Raw genomic sequence first — 18435 nt, forward strand, 5'->3', positions numbered from 1 at the left:
GGACTGTCCCAGTAAAACTAAAGGGTCGCCATTATATGAATTTATCAGATATCAAGTTCAGAAAATCATAGAATCATAGAATCCGCTGGGTTGGAAGGGACTCTGAGATCATCAAGTCCAACCCTTGATCCACTACCATCATGGTTACCAGACCATGGCACTAAGTGCCACATCCAGTCTCATCTTAAAAACCTCCAGGAACGGAAAATCCACCACTTCCCTGGGCAGCCCATTCCAATGCCTGATTACCCTCTGTGTAAAGAATTTCTTCCTAATACCTAATCTAAACCCTCCCTGGCAGAGTTTAAGACCACGCCCTCTTGTTTTACTGATAGCTGCCTGGGAGAAGAGACCAACCCCCATCTGGCTACAACCTCCTTTCAGAGAGTTGTAGAGAGTGATGTCTCCCCTGAGCCTCCTCTTCTCCAGGCTGAACAACCTCAGCTCCCTCAGCCTCTCCTCATAGGACTTCTGCTCGAGTTCCTTCACCAGCCTCGTTGCTCTTCTCTGGACCTGCTCCAGCACCTCAATATCCTTCCTGAACTGAGGGGCCCAGAACTGGACACAGTACTCCAGGTGTGGCCTCACCAGTGCTGAGTACAGGGGAAGAATCACTTCCCTGGACCTGCTGGCCACACTGTTCCTGATCCAGGCCAGGATCCATTGGCCTTCTTGGCCACCTGGGCACACTGCTGGCTCATGTTCAGCTTCCCGTCAATCCAAACTCCCAGGTCCCTTTCTGCCTGGCTGCTCTCCAGCCACTCTGTCCCCAGCCCGTAGCACTGTTGTTGTCACCAAAGTGCAGGACCCAGCACTTGGCCTTGTTGAACCTCATCCCGTTGGAATCAGCCCAACTCTCCAACCTATCCAGGTCCCTCTGCAGAGCCCTCCTGCCTTCCAGCTGATCGACACTCCCCCCCAGCTTAGTGTCATCTGCACATTTGCTGATGGTGGACTCAATCCCCTCATCTAAATCATCAATAAAGATATTAAACAGAACTGGGCCCAACACTGATCCCTCAGGGACACCACTAGTGACTGGCTGCCAACTGGATGCAGCACCATTCGCCACCACCCCCTGGGCCTGGCCCTTCAGCCAGTTCCTAACCCAGCAGAATAATGTATCATCATTCACAACATAGGTTAAAGATGTGCAACCACTTACCAAAAAGTTATTGCAGATGGTGAATTTTTTATGGATTTTAAGGAATTTGGACTGGTTTGTGGACCAGAGGATTGCATTGACACAGGTGCATAGAAACTACCAAGGGTCCTGGGCTGCATCCTGTTGCATCCTGTTGAAAGCTAGGAGATTATGCTGGAGAACTATCACTATATTTGCCTTTTTTTTTTGTTATAATCTGATGTGCACATTAACTTTTGACCACTGTTTCAGATGTATAGTTGTGTAAGATGGTTTTTTGGTCTGATCTGGCACACAGATCTCCTTAAAAGGGTATTAAACCTGCTCTTCAAGGGTCAATTAAAAACTCTCAAAAATTAATTATCAAAAATCAATTAAAAAGTCTAAAAATTGATTCAGATTAAAAACTTTCTATCTTAGATGTTATCAGAAGTTAATCTAATTCCTGGATCTGTAATATTACAGTTTCATAAGAAAATAAGTTTCTTATGAGAGTAGGGTTATTTACTGATGCTGTGTCAGCTACACACGGCAAAAGAGTACTATTCCATGTCATATATGGGGAAACCTGCTTCTTATTTGTAAACAGGAACAGTGTAAGAACAAAACAGCAACTGAAAATAGGCAAAAAAAATGGATCAGAAAATTTGGGCCCTGATGGAAAAGAATTACAATTTAGAATGCCTAGAATTACAATTTAGAATGCCTACAATCATGGAATAATTTAGGTTGGAAAAGGTCTGTAATATTGTCAAGCCCAACTATAAACCAAACCTTGCCAAGTCCACCACTAAACCATGTCGCTAATCACCACATCTACACATCTTTTAAATACCTCCTGGGATGGTGACTCATCAAGCTTCACTTCCCTGTGAAGCTTGACAACCCATTCAGTGAAGACTTTTTTTCTAATATACAGTCTAAACCACCATTTATCTGATGAAACAGATAAATAAGGACACACATACTCACAAAAATACAGAAATTTACCATCAAGAAATTATCCAGAAGGATACGCAGTCCAGCATAAGAAAACCTTGGTTTACAATACCTTGGTAATAACCTGCAAGCTAATAAATATGCTGAAGATTTATTTCAGCCTTTCAAAGCTCTATCATGATTATGTCTAACTGAATGAACAGCCCTGAATGCATCCAAACAATCTACATTTTCACATTCCTCAAGAAAAAAGAGAGAAAACTGTCTTTGAAAACTTAAATCATAAAGTATTGTCTAAGTAAGGAGCACTAGAAAAAAAGTTCCCCTGTGAGCAGGTTATCTCATTACTGCTGATGGGTGAACAGTTTACACCTTCATCTGAGGCAGCTGGTACTTCTTTTCTGAAACATGGAACTAAATGACACACATCGATTTTTTTAGACCAGTGTTGTAGTTTCTACATTAATCCATTCTTATAAAGCATCATTTCAGAAAGATGCTGAAAAAAGAAAACCCAGACTTGAAACACTTGGCTTAAAATTCAGGCTGAGCTCTTTTTATGATGTGAAAATATCCGTTTTGGTAATACTAGAAGTTTATACTCCCTAGAGGTGTTTACATGAAAAACTGACAGTTCTATTTAGTTTTCTTCTGCAAGTCTATTTTAAATATCAAGATCTTCTACAGAGATCTGGGGAGTCATTGTCTAGTGTTGAAAGTGTTGTCAGTCACCTTTCCAAGTGACCACAGACTGACGCATAATTCCAGAATAAGAAGAGAAATGTAAACTCTTATGTAAAACAAGTAGGGAGATAAATTTTTTTATTTCTAGCTGTTATAACTAAAATTCAAATGTAAAATCAGTGCTAAAACATGTCCTGTCTATAGCAGCTTGATGATACTAGACATGCAATGCTGTTTCTGCACCCCCTTCTATTCAGTCACTACCAAAACAGGTTTCCATACAGGCCTGAATGCCTCAAGCCATTGCTTTCAGTGTCTCATGGCAGGAAATACGAATCCTGGCTTGATCCCATTGCATTAAAGATAATGGTGGAATTTCCAAGAGCTATGATGGAAGCAGATTTCACTCATTTCCAAGAACTTTCCTGTTTTTTAGCAGTTCATTATGCCTGTTATACTCAAATGAACTAGAAGAGCTCAGTGCACGTGCATGTACCCCTTTATCCTTCAAATACAAAACTAGGTCTTTAGAGGTTACCAGTAATTGTGATCACTTCTTATATTTGCTAGGGAAATATTACATAATTCTAATTCTTTTAGCACTGTAGTTCTAATACCATTGTGATGATTTGGACAAATCCTTTTGGACATTTCTGTTGTTGAGTTAAAATGCTGACTTTAAAGAGTGACAGAAGTAAAATATGGCAGATTTCATTCAGGATCATCTACCTGCCAGCAGTCACTGGAATAAAGCAGTAGGGATGCAGTTCCTTGGCACTGTTAAACTAAGTTCCATTTTGGCAAGGCAGCTTAAGGGGGAAATAATAGTACACTGCCTCGCCTTGAGAAAATGAATAAGTATTCCTCAACAGATCACATTACCTCTTTGTGATATATATCTGCTGGTTCTACTATATAAATCTAACTGACCCAACTAGTCTAAGAGCCAAGGTTTAGCAGCTATACAGTCCATTTTATGGACTTGATAAGCATTTCTCTTCTTAGTGGTGTTCATTTTTAACTGGCTTGCAAGGAACTCAAAAGTTTTTAATGCCTGTAATAGAAGCAACATTCATACTTGTGACAAATAGAAAACAATGTGTTTAAAAATAAAACAAAACCATTTTAGAAAACAGTGAGACTTGAATAGAGATTGCATTTTTTGATTGTTTCCTATTAATATTAAAATGATATTTTTTCTTTTTTTTCCTCAATAAAAAGCATCCAGATATTATGTTCTGGTAGTCTTCATTTCTGTCCAGAGCCCATCTTTAACCTTTTTAGTGGTCATAGAAAGATTTGCCATGATTTACACAGAGATTAGATGCAAATTATAATTTGTAAGGGCACCATACCTGGAACTATCCCTGGAGCCTTAACTTAAAGTTTCAGCTTCTTCCTGATGCAAGAGCTACAAAAAAAAGGACTTAGCACTAACAGTAGTTCCAAATATTTGCAGAAATGCTTTTCTGTTAGGAAACAGTACGTACAATTGCCAACATATTGTCGAGGCACAGTGAATGCCAAACAGGAGAATTTCTTGGAGACAAAGAACCATTATATGCTGAGTGTGCCTGAGTTCCACTCAGTGTCCAAAGATTTTTTCAGCTGCATTATGTCTGCTATTTTGACACACAACAGTGAACTTAGCTATAAATAGTTTAAATTTTCTACATTCAGCCGTTTCTCCCCCTCCAGCTAGTGAAGATCACAGAGATGTATAATATGTAAAACATTTATCATAGTTTGAAGCCCTGTTATATTCCAATGCTTTACAATAGCATCAATCTGTTTAGCTTTCATAATTAACATTTTGAGCCATAGTCAATAGCACAAGGATTGAAATTCATACCTTTCAGTGCCCTGACTGTTTGATAGATTCCAGTCAACAAAAACAGTGGTGGAGCACACAGCTTTATTTATTTGGGTGAGGATCTAGTTGAGTATACTGGTTAGCATTAAAGACAAAAAAAATACAACTTGTTGATTTCTAGAAGCACTGGCATGTTTATAAGAGTGATGTGTGCACATATTTCACTAATAAAGGGAAATATGGGGGAAAACTCCACAATGCTCTAACAGATCTAGATCAGTTCCATCCTTAAATTTCAAATACCACAGAACAAAAAAGATCACTTCTCCTTAACTATCTAGTATGCAAAACAGCAGAAGCAGTCTTTTTTTTCTGTACTGGATATCAGACAACTGTTAAACTGGGGCAAGAGTTGAGCCTACATTAACTTCATATAAAACAACAATTAAAAATCAACTTAAATGAAGAGACTAAGGCACGAAGCAAGAAAACATTCTACTCCAAGACTTACCTTAGGAACAGCAACAGTGATTAAGTCATGAATAATTACACAAGAATGTGTTTAAGTTGATGTTTCATTCAGGAACTCTGATACACGCAGATGTTTCAAAAACAAAAAGTCCAGTGAGGTAGGAAGCTTTTTGTTATGCTCACCGAGCTTTACTCAGCTCATAATTTTTTTGTGGTGCAGTCAGTGAAACAACCACCTGACATGGCTAAAGTTCTAATATTTTGTGGTTTGTTTTCAAAATGGAATTTTGATCACACTTTAGCAATTTTCTTTTAAGTACTGTAAAATGATTTGTTGATTAAAAGCTGATATTTAAAATCTTTAACCTGTAGTAAAATACCTTAGGCAAAATTACTGAGCCCTAAAAATTTAGCTTTAGAATAAAAGTGCTGACAAAATACTAACGAAAAGAGCAGCAGTGGTCCTACTATAATAATAAAATAACAAACAGAAGAGGAAAGTTAAGCCCTCTTCAGAGGATCTGGCACAGTCTGTCTGTTTGTTCTGGTTTATGGAGCTATTCAATGTGGTATTGTTCAGCGAAAGCAGAGTTTATAGGAATGCATTTTTTTTCTATGTAGTGCTACAAACCGAGAAAAAAAGTGACATGTGAAACTAAAGGGCTTAAGGGACTGGTCATTGCAAAACATAGCTGAAATGTCTGTATTTCTTTTGTTTGCTCTTTTCCTCTCCTGCCCCCAGCTATAGCAAGAAATGAGAAGTTCAAGTCATATTTGATATTTACTTGATGTACTAGATCTAACAGAATTACCATAGTCTCTTTATCCTTTTCCCATGCAGAAACACGCATTTCCATTTGCTTCTGCATAAACAATCATAATTCATGTTAACGCACTTACAAGAAAAGCTGACCGTGAAACTCACAGAGAAATGAATATAATATATTTGGATAAAGCTTGAAAGTAATACAGGCTGCAGCGTTACCCCATGTTGAGAGGCGCAAAGAGGAGGTTTGTTCCCAGGGCAGACTATCAGATTTAATTTACACCAGGCTGTAAGGTGGAATGGCCTGAAAAAGTATTGGGCCTGTTCATGAAATTAGATTCATCCTTCAAAATCCATTCCAAGTGCCTCAGAGGCAGCTTAGTGGTACATGGTCATGCATGGGCAGACATGGCAGGTTCATGTATGGAGAGAAGGCCTAGATCCTTATTTTCATGAGGGCTTTTCTGCTCAAAGAAAAGGTGTTATAACCCTGTGCACATTAATTCTGAGTAACTGTTTAGGTGTACATTTTACACTTTTTTTTTTTCACCGTCCACTAAACTAGGTCAGCCAAACTGGAACTGAGTTGTGCTGTTAAGGTACTGTTGGTTTTTCGTAGGCTTTCAGAAGGCATGGAACTGACTCTAAATCTAGAAGATAAATGACCTCAGCTGATTGGAAGCAATTCAGGAAGGATGGTTGGAGCCTCCTTAGCTGCAAACACCAGGCTTCAGCTCACTTGACTGGAGACTCTAATGCCCCTGCCCACTCTAGAGCTCCTCCCACTCTGCCCATGGCCCAGGACCCCACTCCAGCCCCTGGGGCCATCAGTGCTTGCCTCAGAGAGGCTGTAGGATGCCATCTCCTGTCCCAAACAACCCTGCCCATGGGCCACACCAAGCCAGGTCCACCTGTGGGCTGATGCTCAGCCCCCATCTCCAGGGATATGCTTGAAGCCCGGGGCTGGAGCTGCCCCAGCTGCCCCTGGCCTGCCCTGTCCTGGATGTGGGGGACAGGCTCTGGCTGTTAGGTCCTGCCCTCCAAGGGACCCCTCACTACCCCTGGACCAGGAATTTGTCATCCCTTGTGACTCCCTGACAGATATCTTCTTGCATTATACCTCATAGTTCAACGAAGACATGCTTTTTACTGCCCACTAAATCCTAATTTTATACCTGTGGATGAGAACAGGACATTTTTAGACCTAGTACTAGCAGATGTGGCAAGAGTAGGCTGCATACTAGTCTGACTGGAGTGCCTGGACACAAAGCAGCTCAGGGAAGCCTGGTCATCAGAACGCGTGTTGAAGAAGATACTAGCCTTCAACAAGGACTATAGAAACTATATAATGACCTTTCTGTAATACTGAGGCAAGAAGAAACCCATTTCCTGAAGGGGTGAAAAATTGCTAAGAGAGAAAGGGAGTTTGCTCTCTTAACCTAAAAGGAAGTTTTTCGGTTTGGATATTGCTTCACCAGAGCTTTGGGATTTAGCTCAGATCATCCTGAAGTTCTCCAAAATGTCAACCTTTGATAAATTCCAGGACAAAAAGGTCCCAAATAAGGCCTGTTCTCCACAGCTTCCAGTTTTTCTACGAAGCTCCTCCAACCTTTCACATGAGTATTTATGGGGAGCAAAGAAGCTGGCTGGGTCACTAATACTCTGATCTACTTGTATCCTGTTACTCAGCATTCTAGGGATAATAGTCCTTTTGTTTTATGCTTCGGAAAAAACACAACTTTTCCTCCTATTAAATGGATGTTTGAGGGGGAGCTCAGTGAATGTGAACTGTAAGGAAACAGAATAGTGTGTTCCAGTCTTTACGGAGGAAACATTTATAACAATTTATAGCTGAAGCCGCCAAACATATTCGGAGATTTACTAGAATTTCACATAGAGCCTTAAATACTTCAGAGAAAAGAGAATTTCACCTCAGTGAAAGTTGGCTGTTTCAATGCATGTGTATATCTATCTAGACATATATGCGTGAGAACAAATAAGCATTAAATCCCAAATGTTTCTTCTTTCCTCCCACTCAATGTCAAAGAAGGTTGCCCCTAGGCATTGTACACTACTGGCAATGTACAGAGTAGTAACAGAGGACACTCAGTTTAACTGTGCTCTGAGGGGAATTCTAGCAAAGGACACAGCCTGGTGTCATCCAGAAACAAGGATCTTCCTCTGTAGATATTTATAATCCATTCACTGGACACAGAAAAACAAAATTACTGTTTTTTCAGTTAGCAGATTCACGGCTTGCCATATTCATTTTGTCCTTCTTTTATTTGCAGGTATCTTTTGTAACCCACTGAGTTTCTTGGCTGCTGCTGAGGGTTTATTTTCATGTTCAGAAGACAGCAGTAACAATAAAATATCCTTACAACATCTTTTTGAACTGGACTCCTGTATCCTCACTTTAGACGAAGGAACATGGGTGAAGCTGAATGGATTAGTGACGACTAAGTACTGCTGGAGGTTTCTCCAATTCTGTATTTGCCAAATGAAAATAATGATACTTTCTTTCCTCCGCTTCTTGTCTGTGTATTTAAACTTCATGCTTTCCAGGACAGCATTTATCATATTAGCTGTTTGCACAACGCTTAGTGCCTTGGCATATTATTTTTAGACAGAGCCCCTAAGCACTTTCAAACAGCTGCTAAGTTTACCTAAGGATACCAGGGTATATTGCTAACAGATAAAACCTGATTTATTCTACTTGCTGTCTGTGCAAGCCAGTTCCAAAAGAAAGCAGCATAGCTGTCCTAAGCTATTAGCATTGCACAGAATGAAAGTTCATCAAGTACAGCAACTTGCTCACATTCAAATGGCTTCCAGGCTGATTTACAGTTTGGTTCATGGGCAGAGTGGAGGGTGGGGGTGTGTATATGTGTGGCTTTATCTGCACAAAAGCCCAGCAGTTGTGCCAAAAGATAGGCTGAACATAAGTTCATGCCTTTCACTTCAGCCAGTATTAGTTTGTAGTCTTCAAAAAAGAAACAAGCCCTCCCATTAATAAAAATAGCCATCCTTCTGGCCTAATACACAGAGCTCATATACATTGATAGCATTATATTGGCAACAATGCACTCCATATGCTCATGAAGGTTACAGGGCACGTTTCCTTGTAAGCAGTCAAGACAGCAAACTTCAAATATTTGGAAGAAATGTTTATTTAACAACTGAATACATGCTAAAAGAAATAATTTACAGCAGCAGTTTCATTACATTTTTTTTCTCTCCAGTTTTCTAGTTCCCATATGAATTGAAGTGATAAATACAGAAGCAGAATTATTTACTACCCAGTGAGGAATGCGTTTAAAGAATAAGCGCAAAACTTAGACACTGATATAGCAAATAAACCACCTTATCACCTGCGTGGCAAAATCTTGTATTTTAGTATTTTGCTGAACACACCGAAATGGAGTACCTCTAGATAACAGTACTTTACACTGTACCTCCTTATCTAGTCAAAAATATTTACATCTCTTTTGACTAATGTGTAGGTAGCAAAAACTGAACTATTAAACACATACCATTGATATTCACTAAATAATACATAAAAAGGAACAGTAAATGCGCATTCACATGCATTTAATTTAATTTTATTTTTTTACATATTAACTTTATTGGGTCATGAAGATTTAACTTTGTTCTGCAAAGACGCACATTTTCTCAGTTTGATGTTATAGTTTAACATAACCATACATTTTCAGGAGCCATTTAACAAATTCCCATTTCAGTGATCCGTGCAAATGCAAAGTGTAGATGAGTAAGAATAAGATTCAACGTATTTTTGTTCCTTGCAGATGTATATCTTACAGCAAAACAAAATAGATTTTTCTGGTTATAAATGAAATCCTTTATTTCTCTCCAGCTTAAACACAACATTTTACTTACTTTTTCTAAAGTCTGTAACTAGAGGCTTAGAGGGTTTTATTGACAATTTACAGAAATACTGTTTTAATCTTTATTTTCAAACCTTATGGTGCTTTAAATAATAATAATGACACAAATGGGGATATGAATCTTACTGAAGCTGCAGGGCATCTTTCTATACATTAATTCCTCAAGGCTTATGTTTTTTGAAACAAAGTTAATTTCACGTCAGTATTAAACATTGTTATAACTCGACCATAATATGAACCTAAAAATCAAAAATTTCCACTGCTGGCTTGATCTTCTGATCTCTTCTTTATATAAGCAAATATAAAAGTCTTAAACAAGACTACTCATGTCAGTGAGGATTGGATTGAAGTTTGTAAGATCTGATCATATCAATTGTCCAATGAGACTGCCAGGTTATGATAAAAACATTGCAACTTCTGTACTTTCTTCCTACAGATTATCTTTCTCAGTATAGAAAAACATATTTTATAATTTTGTCTTGATTTGTTTCTTCTTCAGGCATTGTGAAAGAGGTTGGGTTTGGTTTGATTTTTTGCAGCAAGTTGCCATAGAACCAGTTGCTATGAGCATGGTAGAGAAAAAAGTCACATAGCAATTCCATTAATATGTAAAAAAAGAAACAAAGTCATTTAGGATCTATTGAAATCAATTTGTATTTTTCCCACTGAATTCTCTGAGGTTCATTTTAAAACTGTTTCCTTTTGTAAGAAAGAGGATCGTAGTAACTAGATGGTACAAAATAGCCCTACATAAAAGGCTAAAGAGTGTTCCGTGATTAAATAATTCAGTTGACAACAATGCTCAGAAATTAATCATAAACTGAGCTGAAAAATTAATACTACTGTACATAAAAGCACACAGCTGAACATGTGTTTTAATCCATCTCTATTCAGCACATCGTGAAAGAATGAGAATTTAACAACATATTGAAGTTCACAAGAGTCAGGTTAAACATAAGAGAGACTTAAAGTTGCTTTAAAACTAAATTCCCAAGTGCTTTCTTAAATCATGGCCCTACAGCCTTGTCCTGGTCTATTCAATGATTTTTTTGCTAAAGAATTAAACAACAAAAAATTTCACCAGTTCATCCCCTGCAAATGATTCAAAGGGGACTAAAGTAACTGGGCTGTTAGTGAAAATCCAATTGCTATGGATGCGAGAAGTCGACTTCACTAAGCAGAGGGATACTTGAATCAGTGAGAGGCAAGGAGACTTGGGCATATTGTGAGAGAAGCTGTCACAGTAGTTGTGTTATATTGTATCTGGTAAGCCTGATTGATAGTGTAGCAATAGATAAATTAAATAACCTGGTGTGAATAACAACAAAACAGATCAGTCATCAGTGCAGACACACTTTTATATAAAAGCTCCTTTAGCAAACTAAGGATTTTGTTCTAGTAATTTTCCCCACAATGACATTATTTGAAATTATGTCATTTACAGACTCTACCAAGAATAAATATGGGAGGCTGGAGAAAGATGATCTTAAAAGAACTGGACACCATAGAACTGGGGACCAAAGGCACATCTGTGCTGAGGTGAATAAATCCACTACTTATAACCCTAAACTGACACTTATGGTGCAAGTACATTATCTGTTTTACCCTGTTGCTCTCCTGTATATAGAATAAGACAGAAGTGCAGGACCAAATTATCTGTTAGTATAAACTAGTCTTAAGCTGAATTTCACCAATCGACTACTGCAGCAGATTTCACCCACAGATAAAACTGTCCCTCAGACCTTAAAATGGGGCTTTGAGGTTACTATTTAGTGCTGGTTCTTTGCATTTGGGTGATCTGGCCCACAGAAAGAATGGAGCACTGAGAATCAGTAGTGAGGACATATTTCTACCACAGAGCTGGGAACACAACTCCTTAAACTGAATATGAGCTTTGCTCATGGGTATATGACAGTTTATGAGCCACAGTATTTAAATATTAGCATTCACAAAAATGAACCAAGAAAGCAAGAGTGTAATTAGTAGAGGATATTTTAATGCTACTTGTATTTTTTTAATTAAAAAAAAATATACAACTGAAAATCAATGCTCTCCTCTTCATTGGTTCAATCTATTAGGTATTAGACAAGTTGAATAATTTCAAATACCATACTTAGAAGAACAGAATGCAGAATACTTCCATGCTATACAGTGACTTTCATGTTAAAATAGCTTAGTTTTAAAATTGCTTTGAAGTTACATGTCATATAGATTACTGAGAGGGGAGGAGGTTAACTGCAGTGTGACTAGCTCCCCTAGAAGTTTTTCCAAACAAAAGAGTAAAGCAGCTCATAATTGGAAGTTGTCTTTTTTTCCTCTAAACCAATAATTAGGAAGTACAATATTTCTAAGACAAAAAGCCTAATCTATTTTAGAAAGGAGCTAATGTTTGCTGCATATTTTTCATGGTACATTTAAATTATAGTTTTAATAAAATACATCTTTAGATCAAAGCGGAAAGAAGTCATCAGTAGTAGCCCAGTGTACTCCACATTTTTTTTCTTCCAGATGATGGATGGCTTATGTTGTTCAGATTTCCACAATCAATCTCATTCAGTATTGTTTTTCCTCTTCTAGCACATATAAACAGGAGAACTGGTAGACAAAACGAACAAAATCCTTGTGTCCAATCACGTGTTTAGACGTTCATCAGCTTAATGAGTTCATGCAGTTTTATATATAAGTCTAGAAATGGTAGTGCTGATGATGAAAGGTGGGGGTTGTTTTTCTTTTCTGTAAGATGACAGCATGAAATACAGCATTTTGTTTATATCTCCAGCAAAAGAGAAAGCAAAACTTGCCTGTTGAATACTTGTAGAACTTCTTGATCAGTAAGTTAGGTCCGTGTGAGTTATCATCCTTGAAACTCTGGTCTTTCTGATCTTAGAATCAGAGCAGAGAGGAAGGAATTGCTAGGAAAGTTAGAAATGGATTTTATTTAAACCTAGTGGAAATTGTTTGAACTTTCCACTCTTGTAAACATCCACATAATGCCATGAAAAAGATCATGAATATTGCATTTTTTTCCAGTTATCTGTCTATACAAGTTTCTACTTGGATGAGGTTCCTAGAGGTAATGAAGCTCAGACACTCCGTGGTGCCCTCTCAAATTCATGGGTCCTCCTGTTCCTACCTTTTTTATTCTCCTGTAAGTGCTTCCACTTATTTGTGTTCACCTGCGCGTTGGCAGGCCTTTGCCGACGCTGTTTGCGGTCTCTTTTCCAAACCTGCTCACAGAACTCATCCATTGTGTTGAGATTGGGGTGGTTGATTAACTGCATGAAGTCTCTGTACCAGATCTTTTGACTGGGGGTCATGCTGTTGGTAGCATCCTTGATCTTGGAGGCATCGCCATCCTCTTCTTTATGGAGCAGCTCTTCCAGGTGGTCAGTATCGATCACTTCCAGGGTCACTTTGAGCAGAGTTTGCATGAAGCCATGCTCCACAGCATGGCAGAAATAAACACCAGAGTCCCTCCGGTGGAGACTTCGTAGCAACAGGCCCTGTTCTGTCCGGATCATGTGATCACCCACTTTTATCTGTATTGGAAAAAAGTGGTAATTTCAATAATTGTCTTTCATATACATGCCCCATTATCCGCTCCTTTCAATGGTAAAACTTGGCCAAAAATTCACAAACCCACAAAAATGGAAAACCCTCTGCCATTCATCTGTAGTTATGAAAGCCTCAAATACTCTGGAAAAACCAATGTACTGCAAAGACTTTGGGGAATTAGGAATTTACTCCTTAGTCCTAGCTGATGCTAAACAAAGATCTGTATCAACTCTGTCAGATGGACTTGCTGGTAAGATTACAGAAGATCCTAGCCTGTAATCAGCAGAGTCAGTACGGATCCATGTGGCTGTATTACTGAGGTCACATTTATCATCATCTTTTAGTCAAACCTAGATCCATTTACGGGAAAGGTTCTCTGTCTTCCTATTGTTCCTTACTACAAAAGCCCTTATGCATAGAAGTGGATTCTGCATAAGTGGAAAATTTACAAAGAAACAATCAAGGATTAAATCTGAAAATTTTAATATTCAAAAAGCAGCTTTTCAAAATAATGTATTTTTTTGAACTAATTAATGACATGTAACTACATTTTCTGAATGCACATGTGGATGCAGACTGAAAGGGCACAAACCTTTTTGCTGTTCTCTTCACCGAGAATAAATTCTTAATAATTTACTACTTATGCAAACAAAACAAAAATATTTAAAGGCGCTAATGTAACTATTTAGAACATGCTTTAAATATATATGTATTTAAAAATACTTCAATGCAAAAACCAAGGTTCTGTTTCCTAGCTTGACCTCTCTAACTACCAGAGCAGATTCTTCTCTTAAGATGTGTGTGACCTAGTTTGATAGTAACACGACTTGAAAACCTGGACGATTAATAACATAAGAATGTTGGCGATAAGAGAAGGAGATAAATAAACTATCAGCTTAGAGTAAAGCAAATAGGGAAGGTCAGTATTTTTGCCTCTATGAATATTGTTTTTGATGAAAAAAATGTACATGTTTTCATATTCTTGTGTCCACTACAGTTCTCAGCTCTTCATTCTGTCTCTGTCTTATGTGCAGTAAAGTCATAGAGCATGCAGTATGTAGAATGCTTCTGATAGACTATGCTTCGGTCAAACAGTATAATTAAATGAGTGCAGTTAAACTTTTTTTCAAAGGCAATTTTAAGGTTTTTGTGCTATTCGAGGTTACATCAACCTTGTATGATGTTTTAGGTGACAAGATAGCATGCTAGCTTTTTATATATCTGGTATCTCTAATGCAAAACAAGTGTGTTTTGCAGGGAGCCTGAGCAAGCAGAGGATATGAATGTTTTCTGCTGTAACAATCTGTAAAACCCATTGAACGCTTACAGAATTTTATGGTAGTAAGAGTGATAATACGGTGAAGAACAATGGAAATTATAAGATTACAGAGAAATTCTGCTAACTAAAATCATTCTGGGAAAGACTCAGATTGAAGTCTATCTTTATAGAGAAAATCAGTTGCATCCCTTTATTTTTTTTCTACTGTACCTCTTCTTTGCGGTCATCATTTTGCTTCTGGAATTGCCAGTAGACTACGGCACGCTGAGATTTTGGACTGCACTCAAGAAAAGTGCTGCTATTCTCTACTCCATAGATAATCTTTTCCTCCAGGGTGTGACCACTTGGGTTATCTGTACAGCATGGAAAAAAAAAAGAAAAAAAGAATTACAATTACTGAAAAAAACCCCTCTTAATTGCTAAGTAATTTTTTTTTGTTTGTTTAGAAATTGGGCTCCCTTAAAGTGTTTAAAAATAAACACTTTGAAGAAAATTTCCCCATATCAGTATGCTATTTGGAAAATTTCCATCAACACCTCTATCTTCGTAAGGATCCCTGGTAGGTTTTTAGTTTTTACTGTTTTTTTTTTTAATTGTATTTTAAATCATAACAGCTGCTAACATCTCAATATGAGAAGTTAATGAATTTAATTGTGAAATTTTCTGTAAACCTCATTATTATTCATCAAGGAAAACATCTAGGACACGACAAGAATTTTTAATAGCAAACTGTATGCAACGAGAAAACTCAGGGTGTAGCTGTAGAATGTTTGTAATGATGCCTCCTGGGCTCTATGGTCATAATACTTTAGAGCAAAGTAATAAAACATGAGGCTATTTAAAAGTAGTATAATGTGTTTAGATTACATGGCACTGCAGTTTGCTGAAGCTGTTAATGACCAGAAATAATGTTTTTGAGGAAACGATCTTCAATTAATCATTTCCTCTCATACTGATATAATTTATGGAAATGTAATGAGGTTAATAAACCAGACATTATGGGAGGGGAAAAAGAAAGTTAAATAAATTACTTCCTTTTGTAACAACAATGTTTCAAGATATTCATCAACTTGCTGGAAATATCACATAGCTATAGGACTTATATGGTATTTGATTCTCCTCCAATACCACAGAGGCTGTAAGTTTCAGCTCTCCACCTTAGCTCTTTAAAATGCTGTTATGGAATTAAGTGACCACTGAAAAACAATCCTGAAGAGTAGATGAGGAGGAAGGGCTTGGTAGGCTGTGTTGATCTCATGGGGTTTCCTGACTCTTTGCCATTCTTTCCATTTTCCACTTTTGAACTTTAGCACTGGAAATCTTTAAGGAACAAGTTTTGATATGTTTTAACAGGAAAATTGTGTCTATTTAAAACTCTCTAAGTGAAATTCTTTGTCCAGTTTTGTTTGCCCCCAACTGTGCCTTTATCATATTGGCCATGTTGTTTACCAAACACAGGCTGTTTACTAGATGACTGAGCCAAAGGTAAAAATAAAAATTGAGCTCCTGGTTTATGTTGATACAGAATCATATGCCTTACAATAATGACTTGCAGCCCTGAGAGAGGATGGGCAAAGGGATGTGAGGCAGAATAGGAACTGATGCTTGCCCAGTTTTCAACAAGAAAACATCAAATAGCTTATTAACACTAAACAAATAGGAAATGGGTTTGCTTGCCTTCCTCTGCTGGATTGTGGACCTTTTAAACAAGTAAGTGGGGTGTTCTATAAAAAACTAAGTGAAACAACTTTTATGACATCTTTCAGAAACCACATTCCCATGAAGAATGTCAGTGCAGCTCTGGGTCAGGAAGAAAGGGAGCAATGTAAGAAAGAATTAGAAAGCAAAGCAGCAAGAGAAAGGTGAAACAGCTGGAAGAGAATGTAGCTAAGGGTACTGGTGATAAGGTCTGAGATGGAGCATGGGTGAATTTGTGTCAATGAAGCAGGGGAACTGGAAGTATGTGAAGAGTTTAACTGAATATAATTAGAAGTGATAAGATAAAGACTGGAATTGGGACTGATTGGCTGATAACTTACGGGTCCAGATTCAACATTGTGAATGATGTACTGACTCTTCTTGTTCATTTCCTCTAATTAAGGAACAGAATTCACATGGCTGAGCAGGCAGCCAAGGATCCTCACACAGTCAGAGAGAAGTTGTTTGATATCTGAATTGGAATCCACAACAGTAGCATATATAGGGCTGCAGCATAAAACAGTAAGTAGTAAATGTCCCCTTTTATAGCCTGGGACACTTCTGTTACTGCTCCAGCAAACTGTTTCTGTGAAACAGTGATTTACAGGCTTCCAGAATAAAGGATGGAAACACAGGGATTTCACCTAGGATGCATGCTCTGTTTTTACTCCTCCTCCTAGGCTCCATGAATCGTGGTTGCAGAACAGCCCAACTTCAACAACAGGAAACCAATATTTTAGCTGTTTGTATTGGAAGTACAACTATCAAGTCAATTTCCTAAGCCTAAATGGACTTTAGGTCCTCATCTTCCACATCCTAAATAGTGGACTTAACTAGTAGGTTACTCATGAGGGGGTTTGCAGCCCTGACTATGTTTTCTTGAACACAGCTTAGTTCAAGTGAATTACATTAGGAGGAGAGCATATGTAACACTGGTCTCATTAGATCTGAGGAAGATAATCTTCCAGATTCTAAATGTTAGTAGAAAGGACAAAACCAGGTATTTTTTTTGGCAAAGGTCCTACTGCCCAAGAGGAGTGGCATATTTTTAAGTATACAGAGAAGTTTCTGCTGGAAAACCTAATACCTAGGATATCCTTAGTATCTAAGAAGCTAGTCACAAGTTTTTTTTTGAAACTGGGTGCTTTGACACCATTTCAAACTTCTCTTTCCTTGGATCTGATCTATGACATTCTAGTGTGTTAGAGAACACCACGGAAAGTGAGTGAAGCCCTCTTTAAATTTCTTCACAGCTGCAGAAAATAAAGTATGGGTGACAGATGAGACAGGAAGCATTTAGGAGATCCTTGAGTTTCCATTGCCATGATTTAAGGGAGCAGAAGGCGGGTCCAGAAATGTCTATAAAGTCCATGTAACATTGAGCATATGGAGTGCAAGAAAGTAAGCAGTGATCAAATAATCACAGGATCAGAGTGCAGCTTTGGGACTGAGGGAGAAGCTGAAGAGACTAGAAGGAAGAATGAAAGTCTAGGAAGTCCAGAAAAACAGGTGGAGGAATTAGAAAAGTATAGAAATCGTGAAGTTGGTTATGAAATTCAGCCCAAAATCCTGTCTGAGAGCAGTAATTTCTAAAATGAACCCAATAGCAGTATCAGTTTACTACCCTGATAAATATCCTTGAAGTACATAATTTCTGACATAACCAAAGAAGTATGAAAGGCCAAGTAGTTATACCAAGACAGTTTTGCAGATGAATCAATCTTACTACATAGTTTAACTCAAAGTGATTCTTTGAACTTTCCCTGGGATAAATCAGCTCAAAAAGGTGCCTCTTCTATTAGAAATTCTTTAAAAAAAAAAAGAAAAAAAGAAAAGAAAAAAAAGATTTGATTAACTTCTTGATAGCACGTGTGTGTTATGCTTAAAAAAAATTGTTCTTTAGCTGACACAAAGGTGCCCATGCTTTTAGATTTAAGCATTAATGTCTGGCCAAACACCTGTACAGCTAAGGATCCTCAGCTCCCTCTAATGTTGTTGTGTAGTCATTTTATACTAGTTCTTATACATTTGCACCAAAGGGCAATGGAAAGAGCTATGTAAACCTTAGTAAAAACATTAGTGCTTCAGATTGATCACAAAGTTGGTTTCTGCAATATCTTTAAAAATGAGATTTTTCTTTTTTTATGTTTTTGTTGGTTCACATAGAGAATCAACTGGCAG

General features: G+C 37.8%; 1 protein-coding gene across 2 annotated transcripts in view; it reads right to left on the reverse strand.

Annotated features, from left to right (window-relative positions):
- Positions 1–11698: 11698 nt before the first annotated feature.
- The window catches only part of SEMA3A (semaphorin 3A), a 235475-nt gene continuing 228738 nt past the window's right edge, over positions 11699–18435 (reverse strand). For both annotated transcript variants that reach the window (XM_027679479.1, XM_027679480.1), the window contains 2 exons: positions 14767–14909; positions 11699–13261 (listed from right to left, as the gene is read on the reverse strand). In XM_027679479.1, coding sequence (XP_027535280.1) covers positions 12806–13261; positions 14767–14909 — 599 coding nt within the window. In that variant the 3' untranslated portion in view covers positions 11699–12805. The remainder of the gene's footprint in view (positions 13262–14766; positions 14910–18435) is intronic.

Source organism: Neopelma chrysocephalum, unplaced genomic scaffold (genome assembly GCF_003984885.1).
Source record: "Neopelma chrysocephalum unplaced genomic scaffold, ASM398488v2 Primary Assembly neopelma1_45, whole genome shotgun sequence".
NCBI lineage: Eukaryota > Metazoa > Chordata > Aves > Passeriformes > Pipridae > Neopelma > Neopelma chrysocephalum.